The 14,142-nt window shown below is 41.6% G+C and overlaps 1 protein-coding gene across 1 annotated transcript in view; it reads right to left on the minus strand.

Annotated features, from left to right (window-relative positions):
* Fsd1l (fibronectin type III and SPRY domain containing 1 like) overlaps nucleotides 1-14,142 on the minus strand; it is a 62,419-nt gene that overhangs the window by 46,776 nt on the left and 1,501 nt on the right. The window contains exon 2 of the mRNA XM_050164813.1: nucleotides 96-191. Within this exon, the coding sequence (XP_050020770.1) occupies nucleotides 96-191 (96 nt within the window). The remainder of the gene's footprint in view (nucleotides 1-95; nucleotides 192-14,142) is intronic.

Raw genomic sequence — 14,142 nt, forward strand, 5'->3', positions numbered from 1 at the left:
TTTATGTTATGCTCCTAAGTCAATGCAGGCTGTTTACACTTCAGATTTTACTAGCAATCACCCATCTATACAATTTTTGATAGAAATATTCATACCTGAACTCCTTTCAGTGTGTGATTTAGTGTATCAATAAAGTTCTGAATCTCATCGTTCTTACTTGCCAGAGTTGAGATGATTCTTTGTAGAGCTTCCTAGGATTGAAAACAAAACATTATCTTCTAGAAAAACTTGAATCTCCTAAGAACCATCCCCTGAGGACATCTACGTAAGAGTGCATCACATGGTAAGTGGGAGCAACACAGAGCTGTTCAGACCCCCAAGCCTGATTAGGCGAGGTGGGCTAGGTACTGTCTTGCTTTAAATCCCCTAGTGCACTATGTGATCACCCCACGCACTTCTGACTGAGGATTAGCGATGTGATGGCATGCCTTTTCCTTTCCTTTCCTTTCCTTCGGTTTTTGGTTATGTTTGTTTGTTTGTTTGTTTGTTTGTTTGTTTTGAGATAAGGTCTCACAATGTAGCCCTGGTTGGCCTGGAAATCATTATGAAGACCAGGATGACCTCAAACTCTTAAGAAATCTGCCTGCCTCTGCCTGATACCTGAGTACTACAATTAAAGGCATGTGCCACAACGCTTGGCAATATTTCATATCCACACTGTTATTTTAGACCACACAAAGCCACAATGCTTAAGTAAACAGGAGCTTCTAATACAGTATCAGGACATTAACAATAAAAAGTCCAACATATTTATTAACAAAAAATAAAAGGATAAATTTTAGGAATATGAAGAGTACACTGCAAATCTGCAACTAGATTACTGTTACCTGATGTTCTGCAGAACCAGAGCAATTAAACTAGTCTAGTCTCAAACACCCTCAACTTTGATAGTGATTCCAAGTCAAATAAGATATGTGGCTCTTTAATTTCCTCGTATTCTATTTCAGTTCTATTTATAAAATTTTCTTAGACAAATGTGTTCTGTATATGTGGACGTGAAGCTCTTATTACTTAGAACTAATAATCACTGTCCAGAAATGTGGGCCCACAAATGAGAAACTACATTTACTGTTCATTTTTTATTAGAATACATTGATTGTATAAAATAATGGGCTTCAACATGTCATTTCCAGACATCTATATAATGTGCTTTGCTGATATCTTCCCATTTAGTTAATTTTAATGTACAGAGATATGTGTGACCTGTATTGTCATAGTGCAGCTATATTTCCTTAATAATGTCACTAGTAATAATGGAGGAAAACTCTGCAAAAGTCAAATGCAAGCATTTTTTTGTATAACATATCCCAGAAGTATGGGATGCTTTTCTGTAAGTACCTACAAGCTTAACTACTGGTAAAGCTCGTAAGATTTCATAGGACCAAGGTTCTCGTCAACGTATAGTTGGACACTGATAAAAAGACTACACATAAAGTGCCCAGTATATGAACTAAGAGGACAAGCCATGCAGCAATTAAAACCAGTAACAACGATATCATTTAATTCTCTATTATCTGGCAATGAGGAGGCATTATCATCCTTGGCTCAACCTTGGGGCTCTCTTTTTCTTCATTTACTGATACCATTTCTTCCCATCCTCATCCTTGTGGTATTTTAAACAATATAATGAAAAAGTCGATGGGCACCAAGAGTTATCTGTTTAACCTGTCCATGCTCTTCCTGGAACTATGTATATGAATCAGAATGGCAGGATGCGGACAGGACTCTGAGGAAGGGCAGGCACAGTTAGAGGGGCCATAGCATTTCTAAGGAGATGTAAAAGGAGATCCAAGACTTCCATGTATCCTCCAGAATCAGGTTCTTAGGTATTTCAAGCAACACAACGCAATAGTGAGAGAACAGTGCTACGCCATGCCATCCTCTGGCTATTGACAGGAGGTGCTAACTAATATGACCTTGTTCTTTCTGGTTAAGGGACTGCTGGTGCCTCACTGCGCTCCTCATAAGGGCAAGTGCTAAAGCTTCGTGTTGCAATGATCCTTAGAGAGCCTTGTCTTAAAAGTTGTCCCTCAGCGTGGCATTACTGGAGGGTGATGGAACAATTAGTGGAGGCTAGTAGATCACAAGGGTGTGTTCTTAAAGGGGGAACCCAATCTCTTCCTCTCTCTCCTTCACTCCTCAGCTCCATCATACGATCCATGCCATGGGTGCTGTCCTTTCCACATGGTAACACACACCAGTAGTCCCTGCTACATAGGAAGCAGAGGCAGGAGGATTGCTTGAGCCCAAGAACCAAGGCCAGCCTAGGTAACACAATAACACAGTAAAACATCAACTTAAAAAAAATTCTACCAGGTTTAACAATTATGGATGATCCTATTTCTTTCTTTTTTTTTCCTTTAGCATATTAAAATATTTATTGTTAGTGGGTCTGCAGAAACAAACTAACCTTTTTTTTTAATTCTTTTTTTTTTAATATAATTTTTTATTGAAAAAAAAAAAGATTTCCGCCTCCTCCCCGCCTCCCATTTCCCTCCCTTCTTTCTTTTTTTTATGTATACAGTATTCTCAGTATTTTGTCTACATGTATGCCTACAGGCCATTAGAGGACACCAGACCCCATTACAGATGGTTGTGAGCCACCATGCAGTTGCTGGGAATTGAACTCAGGACCTTTGGAAGAACAGGCAGTGCTCTTAAGCACTGAGCCATCTCTCCAGCCCTGGATGATCCTATTTCAAGAGAGTATTACTAGGGGCTAGAGAGTTGGGTCAACAGTTGAGTGGACCTGTTGCTCTTTCAATTCTGAGCATCCACACAGTGTTCACAACCATCCGTAACTCCAGTCCCAAGGGATCTGATGCCACCTTCTGACATCAGCAGGCACTAAGCAAGCATGCAGTGCACATACATACACACAGGCAAAATACTCGCACAGAACAAAATGTAAACATAATTTTGAAAACTTAAAGAGAGTATCTACATGTGAATTTTCAGCTTCCAGCATATCTCAATTCAATTAGCCTCATATGTCTAGAATCTAGGCAGTACAACTTTACATATCTATTCCACACAGGCAGGCCACATTTCCTTGGAGTAGAAAGAGTTCAACTACTGATGCAATTAATTTGTAATTTAAAGTAAACAGTCTAAATGTTTCCTCAACTTTCTTCTTAGACACGTAGACATTCCTTATGTTCTTATGACATGCCAGATTCTTAAATTCTAAGTACCTTGTGTGGATATAAGTTGAAATGGTCAAACCAAGTTCCTTTACTAGAGTTTCATTAATTTTGAAGTTTTTATTTGTGTAATTATTACCACTAGAAGATGGAAAAGATTATGAAGTTATCAATTTTCAAAAGAAAGGTATGGATGTAGCATTCCTTTGGATCACAGAAGAATCTTAGAAGCCACCACAACTGAGGGAAAATAAATGGGCTCTGCAGTAAAATGAACACTACTCCCCAATAGTAAAATGTACACTGCTCACCAATAGTAAAATGTACACTGCTACCAATAGTAAAATGTACACTGCTACCAATAGTAAAATGTACACTGCTACCAATAGTAAAATGTACACTGCTCACCAATATTTTTCATTAGAGCAGAGTTTTAGGAGATCAGAGTAAAAATAGAAGCTGACAAAAAAACAAGACTACAGAGACAGCTGTCATGTGAGTTACCAAACTCAAAGCCCCACCATACAAAGTAGAGATCATATTTTGTAATGATAACATTCAATAGATCCAAAAACAGAATCTTTAGATTATAATTAATCTTATTTCTCCATTTCCACTGAATTCATTTGAAATTCTTGCTATTTTCACAATAAGAATCAAAGACCCTCTTCAAATTGTACTTGGTCCAGGAAGGGCCACAGCAGCCTTCAGAGAAAGGAGTTCTCCACTGCGGTGTTAGATGGCAGGAAACACTGGGGAGAACGGCCGTTAAAGGCTGGTACAGTGTTTCTGGAAAACAGTCTTATCTTTTGAAGGCAGAACCTCTCAGGCTCACATTTCAGTTTAACCTGGACACCAGTGCAGTGGGAAGGAGAGGGGTCGCCATACCTTACTGGTGACGCTATAACAACCTAAGGTCAGACTAGGTGACAAGAGCTTTGCAGCCTTGGCTATGAGGCACACCAAGATGTGAGACCGGATAAGCCAGCTCTAAAGGGTACTGGAGCCCTTCGATGTAAGATCACACTTACTGTCAAAACCAAAGTGACAGGTTTGGCTTGTCTGTTTAAGATTTATTTACTTTTCTGTATTTGAGTGTTGTGCCTGACCATAGAAGCCACATGTCTGTGGAGGTCAGAAGAGGTTGAATCCCTTGGAACTGGAGTTACATCTGTAAGCTATCATGTGAGTGCCAAAGACCAAATTGTAGTCCTCTGCAAGAGCATTAAGTGTTCTTAACCGATGAGACATTTCTCCAGCCCTGTGACACTTCATTTGAATTGTCAAACTGACACAATCTAGGAACACCTGGAAAGGGATCTGAAGAAGGTCTTAGGTTAGACTAGCCTGTGGGCATGTCTATGGACGGGCACATTGATTGTATTGATGGGTGGTGCCATTTCCTGGGCAGAGTCAGGTACAGAGAGAGCAAGCTGAGCATCAGAATATATGATGCACTAATTCACCACTCTCTACTTGTGATGATGTCATATGCCAGCTCCTTCTGGTTCCTTCCACCTTGACTCCCCACATGGTGGCCTGTAAACCCTGGGAATGTGGGTTTAAATAAACCCTGTCTTCAGCTGCTTTTGTCAGGGTATTTTCATCACAGCAACAGGAAAGGGATCTAACAGAGTTACCGAACACATTATAAACTGCAGCAAACAGCTAGATCAATAAAAGAAACGAATGTGACATTGGCAGCTAATGCAGATATAGTGCTGCTTCTGTATTTAATGTCCTGAAAGTTCCCTACGGACAGACAGCTGAGAAAAGGGGCCCACAGCCTCGGAGTCAACCTGCCCTTTAATCAGCCATTATGGAGAAGCTGAGCAACTGCAAAGGACTCAGGTCAACAGCTTCACTTAGTGTAAAAAATGAGGCACATTCCACAGGAAGTACTAAGAACTAAATTATGAAGGCACCAGGGCTTCAACTATTCTATTCCAAGAATGGGACTTGCTAAACTCAGGATGGAAACAACTCAACCACAGAAGAACCTGGAGTACAGCAGAGCAGAATATTTAAGGTAAACTACAACCATCTTCAAAATGTACCTTAGAAATCCCCGAAAGATAACAATGTGCGCTGACTTTGGAAACTTAACCTCAGTGTGTGTGTGTCAGACAGACAACAGTTTTCTCTAGGTGACAGGGCCCAGGGAAGAGGTGTAGTAAACAGAGCTAGTATGTGACCACTCTGGAACACAACACTCAGGGAGAGCAGACCGAATAGGTGCCAAATCAGCAGAGGTTTCACTTCCTTGTTTGTTTTTTAAGTAGTTTCTAAACATAATAGCAACATGCCAGGGCAGATATAAACATGTTCTGTATTCAACTGCCCCAGTTGATTTCCCCAGAACTTCAAATTTCATCCATAGTTTTCCCACAGGAACACAAAAGACAAAGGTGAGGCAGAAGCCCAAAGCCCGATGCCTCCACTAAAGTGAGAGGCACTGGGCAGAGCAGCAGGACCAGAGCTCTTAGGCACAAGCCTTGCCTTAGCCCCGGACCATTTCAAGACGCATCCTACTTGACATTTCACTTAGCTGTCTCAAAAGTCAACATATCATAACCTTCCTTCCCTGCGGCCACTCTAGTGTTCTAGTTCCATAAAGGACACACTACAAGCCACAAATTCAAAAATTTCAATTATCATTATTTCCTCCCTGATTTGTAACCTGCACATAGCCGCAGAGTTCTACCACTTTGTTCCTAAATAGTTCTAGCTAGTAACTAACAATCCTAGTACAAGTCCATCATGCCTCAATCTATAGCAAAGTCCACAGTAACAAAACTTTTTAACCAACCTCAGATATAGTTCCTATTCACAATAATCAGTCTTTATTTTTCAATTAAAATAACAATATACCACCAATATCTTTCAGAGGCATCTCACTGTTTCTTGTATAAAGAAAAAAAAAAAAACGCTGAACACAACATATAAAACCCTCATGATCTTCCCTTGGCCCATGCCACAATTTACAACTTTCTTCATCTCCCCCCAGCTGTGTAGACTGTTTTGAGTTCCTCTAAGAAGACTCTCTTCCCACCTGGAGCTCTCACATTCATAACTATGATTCTAGGACATATACAATGTACAGTTTAAACAGAGGTTATCTGATAAGCACTGTGGTGTCCAGGACAGTACCTAGGCTTCCTGTAAGGAAGGCACTCACGATGAAAACTGGTTATCTACACCATGGGAGTCTATCTGCATGAAAGGTGCCTACCAGGATCTTGGTTCATGTCAGATCTCAAGCCTCCTGTCACCTTCCAAAATTTATGGCTAACATAATAAACATTAATAGATAAAAAGGCCATATAAACCATCTGCAGCATACTTATTTGTGTAACTATTTTTTTTAATACTCCATGCAGTAATAAGTAAAAGTTCTAAATGATACAGGTCTGAAGACAGGCTCTGAAAAATGTTCACTATGCTAGGTCGTGGCAAAGCATAGAGTCTGCCTCCAGAGATGATGGAGGAAGGTCATTGGCTGATAAAGAAACTGGCGTGGCCCATTTTATTGGTTAGAACATAGGTGGGTAGAGTAAACAGAAGAGAATGCTGGGAGAAAGAGGAAGTGAGGTCAGACCCAACAGCTCTGCTCTCTGGAAGAGAGACGGCATGCTCAGCTCTCCCGGGTAGACTTGACAGCTCTGCTCTCTGGAGCAGAGACGCCAGGCTCCGCTCTCCCAGGCAGCTCCGACCCAGGATGGACGTGGGCTAGAATCTTCCTGGTAAGCGCACCTTGGGGTGCTTACACACATTATTAGAAATGGGCTAGTCCAGGTGCGAGAATTAGCCTGGAAGAGGCTAGATAGAAATGGGCCAACCAGTGTTTAAATGAATACAGTTTGTGTGTTGTTATTTCGGGCATAAGCTAGCCAAGCAGCCGGGGTGTTGGGGACGCAGCCCCGCCGCTCCTATTTCAACACAGAGATATGCAGACTTAGCTGATGTGCTTGTCATGCAACAAAGTCACCAGAAGATCAAAAGACCACATCATCAGAATCAAGTCTACCAATTAACTGGCTGAATTTAGAACCGCACAACTGGCAAGTCAACAAGAAAAAAAAAGGTTTATATACCCTGGCCATGCACAACTGCCACCATCCCCAGACTGGACCTACAAAGCCTAAAGCACTTTCTTCAAGGGAACACAACCTATATTTACAATTACACTGAATTGTGGAGTAAAGGCACACTCAATAGACAGGGCAAAGATACAGTAACACTGTCATACTCTCAGGAGCTGAGGGCAGCTAAAACTTTTTACTTCTTAATTCAGTTCATCTTTTCAAGGTTCTTATGAATGGGTCTGGAGAAATGGCTCTATGGTTAAGAGCACTGGCAGCTTTCAGAGGACGTAACTGCTCACAAGTGTCTGTAGCCACAATGAACACAGAGTATAGACACATGCAAGCAAAATACCAACACACATTTTAAACAAGAAAGAATCGTATAAGGTAAGATATTAATATTACCTCATTTTCCAAAGAAACCAAGACATGAAGAAGTTCACATAGCTTGTCCAGAGACTCACATGCCACAGAGGCAGGGTTCAGAGGAGAGCAGTCAATATCAACTATTACACCACACTATCTGATATGGAAAAGATCAGAGGTTCATGAGAAGGAAATCGGCACATCCGAAAGCATCAAAAACAACTACGATTGTGCTTCAAATTTAGAAGAAAAACCCCTGGACTGATCAAAGCAGGTTACAACATGTATTGCCTACAGAAGATCTTCCTTCTGTTTCACACATGACTGGTGAGAGCCAGGGCTTTGAGCCTAAAAGCAGCATTTCATCAAGGCGGAAGTGCTGGACAGAGGAAACCAGGAGGCCAGAGAGAGAGCTGGACAAGGCTGGGACCAGAGGACCTCCCACCAAGCCTCTCCTTCAGTGTCATGGGCTGGAGCAGGGCTTTCAGGAGACTGCACAGATTCAATCAGTGCTCCCTGCATGCCAATTTGAAGTTGGAAGCTGAGTTGCTGTTGCTCACCACTTTGAAATGGCATTGTTCTAACTTATGCGGTCCAGGAACATCTGATAACTCCAATGTTGAGTCTTAATTTAGCTGCATCCAATAGCAACAACACCAACAACAACAAAACTGCCAACATGGGCTACTTATCTAAAACCTGACCAGTGCAACAAGCCTCTGATATTATGATATATGAACTTCCCGTTTTTAGAACAAATGACCTCAAGCCAACAGGACCCAATTTTACATAATGTCACCAACCATCATCTGTGTGTCAGGATTAGGAAATACTGACATATGGGCTTTCCCATCAGTAGCTCCTCAGACCAAGAGACTTCTGAGACAAACTGCACATTCATATTTACAACAGTGAGGATCTACAAACTGGATTCACTGTGAAGAGCACAAGTGCACCCACCTAGGAGGCCAATCTACTACTATAGTCAAGTAAGCTATTATTCAGTAGGCAATGTCAGGAGTATTTTTAAAACATTATAAGTACTTTCAACAATTTATGGTTGCAGTAAGATTTCAGAAGTTAAACTGATTTAGGTCACACAGCTATCAACCCACAGCCACAATTCAAACCCAGGCATTGTCTCAGGAGCTACCATTGGCTGCTGTCCCCATGGGGGTCTGGAAGAAATAATGACAAAGATTCAGTAACCAGAGCAAAGGAATCAAGGACTCTAACTGCAGTCAGAATGGTGCCTTTTCTATCACATCATACCTTGGTCCTCATGGGAATTAGAGAGTTGAACATTAGAAAGTCTCATCCAGCAGATAAGCTAAGACAGTAAGTCTCACCAGCTGAGCAGAGCGATCGCAAGCATTTCTACAACAGTGTCGGGGCCAGGAAGGATGCAAGAAGGTAACAAAGGAGAACCAACATGGCCAGGAATCCGACAATCCTGAACAGTTAAGGTCAGTGAGCAGCTGTGAGTAATACTGAAAGTAAATATGGTCTGGAGTGAACCAAATAGGAACAGAACCAGGAGAACGGAGCATGCCTTTCTATCCTGAACCGAGTAAGGTGGGAGTCAGAAGAGGAGGGAGTCTCCCATCTGTGAGCAGGGCATGGAAGTGCAGGAAAGACCCAAGAGGTTCTAACCATGCGGAGCACTGCTCCACTCAGTGATGTCAGAGGAGAGATGGATGATGGAGCATGCTCCCTGGAGCCCGGGGGGACAGGCTAAGTTAGCACACGCACTATTAAATGCTGTTGAGAACAGCAGTTTTATGTTGGGCTTTCTTTAAGTCTTCATTGTAAATACCCTAAAAAGTTTTTTTTCTGTCAGTGAGTTAAACAGCTGCTCAGGTCTATGAATAGCAGTACACAGCCTTCCCTTATGCCAGGCATCCCTTCTCTGGCAACCAGCCAGACTGCCCTCATGGTAGCCTGGCAGTTTTGGATACTTTACAATTACTCTGAGAATGTTCGAGCTGCAGCATCAATACAACTGAAGCCAGGACCCCTGCTCCAGGAGGCCTTACTCAAGCCACAACCACTTCAGACAACCTGTCCTGGCTTCAGAAAGTTTTGTGCCAGGATAACAAGCCTTGCTGAAACTTAAGATGACCTTTGAGCTCTTTTCACTCAGCTCAAACACCACCTCAGTAACTCAACAGATGGCAGTGTTTGGTGAAACTGGAAGCTGGTGCAATGATGGCATAAATACTACTATTCTTCATTTGTATACTACAGCCCTCCTCTTAGCTATACAACCAAGCTGGTCAGCTCACTGCTTAGCATCCTCCTGTGCTGCCCCAAGTGTTGCAATTACACATTTTTCTCATTTCCTGATGATTCTTAAGTAGAATGGGCTGAGACGGTAGCATGAAAGATAAAGAGTGGCCCTAGCAATGGAGGTGGAGTGGCTGCCACGACAACAGCAACACCAAGAAGACAGCTGCAGGGACAGAAGAGGCATAGTGACACACGTCCAGGGGAAGCAGAACGGCAAGGTGGTGGCCAAGACTGCGGGCACTGTTCACTTAGGCATAAGAGTCTGAGCCTTAAAGGCTTAGGGGCCTGACATGGGTTCAAGAGCTAACGCCCTAGCCACAAAGGGTTCTAACATCCAAAGCTCTAGACCTGTAAAAATGGCTGGCACTGACGGCTGTTTATGCTGCTGCTCTCTCTAGCTGCTGCTTAGAACTCAGGCTTTTACTGGTCAGGCCACTGGCAACCAGAGCCCTGAGGCAGTAAGCCTCTTACCTGAGCACAGACAGCTAGATGGCTCAGGCGTCTAAGGGCTGGGGCTATAAGCCTCTAGTTCTCAAGGTTTGGAGCTATAAGCCTCTGAGTCCCTTAGCTCAACCCATACATAAGTCTTGGACATTCAAGGTCCCAGGCCCCTGACAGGAGACTCAGTGCTTACCTACTCCCGATGTCCATCTGAGTAACAAGACCCCTACTGGCATAAAAACACAGTCTACCAAGCAAAGCAGAGGTCGGGAGGCACACGGAGAAGGAGATGGAGGCACTCAAGCACGGCCAACACACAGCTGACACACACTGACACAGACCTTCTGAAGGGCAAATGGGCAAAATATCTCAAGAACTTTAAGTAATTGGTAATTCCATTTCTCCAAATTTATGCCAAGTGGTTAATTAAGAATGTAGGGCAGAGACTTGGTTACAAGAATGTTCCTTTCAGTATTATTCATAACCTTAAAACTCTGGGACCAACATAAATAGACAACAAAAGGGTAACAATCAATTTAATCAAGAATCACATTCATAAGGAAGCATTATGCTGACTCATTATTAAGTGCTGTAGAATGCTAAGAAACTGGAAAATGTCCAAGACATAATATAAAGGCAATTTATAAAGCAGTATGTATAGTATAATATACAGTGTTTTAAGTTTCTATTTGCATAAAAAGGCGACTAACAAATTAAATGTTGAATGTGGTTATCTTCAAATTTTACTTTCATTTATTTATAGCTAACATTCCCTGCAATAAACTTGTATTATTTGTATTTATAACCTAACAAAGGATGCTAACACTTTAAACATAATTATTATATTTAAAAAATAAATAATTACATATAAAAATTAATTCGCTATCAGTCAACAAGCATCAGTAATTATATCTGAATGTTGAGGCTGTGGAAAATAGCTGGGGTGAAAATACAGCAAGGGCTGCAGACAAATCCACCTGCTTCAAAGTATGGCCCACTACAGTCAGTGTGGGATATCCATCACTATGGCAAACATCCAATATGTGCTTGCTGCATGAATAACCCTGTTTACATTCAGTCAAGCATTGCAAAGAAGCATTATGTTCAAACTTAAAAAGAAAAAAAAAGCTTGCCTCGTTATCAAACATGTAGAAATGCTCAAGTTCAAGTAAAACTCAAAGATACCTATATGCGAGTAAAGAGATCATGAACATTCATATGGATTCATTTGCACTGCACTTCACTATCCACAGCTCTACTTTAGAGTTATGATTCTCATCCCACCCTCCAAAAAGAAAAAGAAATAAAGAGAGGAGAGATGCTCGTACTGTACAGTGGTTTTATCTGGGGCAGCAAGACAGACTAGATGCCAGACTTTCCTCTGCCTTCTGTTCTGTATCAGCGAGCAATACTTCACTATACTTGACAAGTCTCTAAAGCAAACAAACAACTGACTGCTGTACAGGACTTGTTCCTAGGAATCGTTTGTCTTAAAGATTTATTTTCTTTTTAATTATGTATATAATTATATAGGGGGAGGTGTGCACATGCACACAAGTGACCAGAGTCCAGAAGAGGGAGTTGGATCCCACAGAGCTGAAATCACAGGTTGTGGGTTACCAGATACGGGTGCTGGGAATCAAATTTTGGTCCTCTGCAAAAGCAGGAAGTGGTCTTAACTGCCAAGTCATCTCTCCAGCACCTGTTAGAGACTAACTTTTTAAATTTTAATTACCTTAGCTGTTTCAGTATTTAGAAGCCAACGATTCCGTCCTGAAGGGAAGTAATGGGAAAATGTGGACTATGAGAAAACCCACCGGTGTGAATCCAGACTGCCTTTGCAGTCTGTGTGGCTCTCCAAACTGTGACAGGATTGTGCTGCGAGAGCTCAAAGGAGTCGGACACAGGACTGGATGCAGAACAATTCCCAATTTCCATTCTTCACATTCCTTGAGGACTATTTTTCTTTTTTAAATTGAGAACAAGTAACTATGGAACATGGGTCATTTGGATAGCTGTGCAGATATGAAGTTGATCTCTCAACTGTAGCAGGTATCAGGCTATAAAAGGAAAGAGATAAGGAAGCCAAATGCAGAGCTCCCCAGTCTAGGTTTACCCTGCAGGATAAAGGAGACCTCTGAGTTCCGACCTAAGTTGGAAGAACAAGCAGAAACAACTGGAAAAGCAATTGACAAAGCCTCCCTTGATGACATCCTTCCTCTGTCCTTATCCCTTCATCCTCACTGCTATAACAAGCACCTTTCCTGGAAACAGGAAACCCCGTGAATCAGTGATCTGTACCAAAATTTAATTTGCCCTACCAAATTCAAAAAGGCACCCAAGGGGTACAACTCTCACTTGTTTCAATGTTTTCTCTGGATGTGCACATTTCATCAGGTAAAGAAACCTCCCAGATTTTATCTCAGAACCACTTAAGGACATATTCAAAAGGTCTGAGGATCAAACAAAGCCACCTATCCATAGCACATCCTGCTCACAAAAGTGTCCCAGAAACTCAATATAAACAAGATCCCTCTGTTCATTTCTAGGAGATAATACAGCTTCTGTATCCTACAGTCTGCCTTATATACCCACAACAACTGCGTCTTCTTCCTCTACTCAAACAGAGCATCTGTTGCTAACAAAACACTGCCGTCTAAGTCGTTTCCACAGACAAGAAAAGCAGCTGGTGAAGCCGACCCATGTGCTGACCAGCCAGCATCAAGCTCCTACGAGATGCCCAGTTACGTCTCTAGTGTAAGGCTGCCTGGGTCACAGCGCTCGTTGTCCTCTTGCCGTCAGTATTTAATAACCGTTTCTTGGCACCACCTACTGAAATAATTTCTTAAAAGATACACAAGTAGAAAATACACCTTAAAAATTAAAAAAGTCTAGACTGAATTTGCAAAGGAAAATGTTATTTTGAGGCTAAGCTTAGAGATTAACAAACGCTAACAGATAATACTGTTAGGAGGTTTTCTTGAAACGGACACAAGGCTCATAACTCTTAGTCAGTGGTCATTTCTATTTTATAGATGAAGAGATGGAGACTAATGGCAAATTATCCAAGTTCTTACGGCTTGTAGACCAGAGAACCGGCTCTTCTTAATAACTCACAACCTACATCCCAAGGCCTACCTTGCCAATTACAGCATGCAACTCCCTCCTCTACAGACTGAGGTATCCTCTCTTCTACCATGTTAATTTGAACATTCTTTGCCAGGAAACAGCATCTAAATCTCATGCTATAGGGACACTACTGTCTTATGTAATAGACAGGAACATTCAGCTTAGTTCATTACTATTGGAGGCAAGTAACTTGTTCTACAGCAATTCATTGAATTAGGAAGCTTGGGCTGACAGCAGGAGTTACAAGCATTAACGCTGGATATCCACTGTGAGCTATAAAACAAGTTCTCTTCGTTAGAAACATTACTTGATACCTCCAGTCAAATTCAACATACTTCCAATATTGAAAGTTGATTTCCAGAGTTATTCCAATAAGATACATTAGCGCTAATTAAAAAAAATCTAATTTTACCTCTGGAGAAACTACATATGGTGCCCTGTGGGTGCACAAATACGCCGTCTAAAATGAGAACACCTTGGCTCCAACCTTAGGAGCTTACTGGCACAACCTCTAGCTCTTGATTTCTCGGTGTCTCCTGACAGACGGTCTAAGTTAAAACACTTTTAGTATTTTACCGTGCGTGGACTATGTTAGTACAAAATATTCATAAGCTTTAAAATACTGTTTTCGTAATGGAATATTTTATCCAGTTTTTCTAATATTATTACAATTTCCTCACTTTTAGAGA

The sequence above is a fragment of the Alexandromys fortis genome, unplaced genomic scaffold (assembly GCF_014885135.2).
Source record: "Alexandromys fortis isolate MF-2015 unplaced genomic scaffold, M_Fortis_MF-2015_v1.1 scaffold_18, whole genome shotgun sequence".
Taxonomy (NCBI): Eukaryota; Metazoa; Chordata; class Mammalia; order Rodentia; family Cricetidae; genus Alexandromys; species Alexandromys fortis.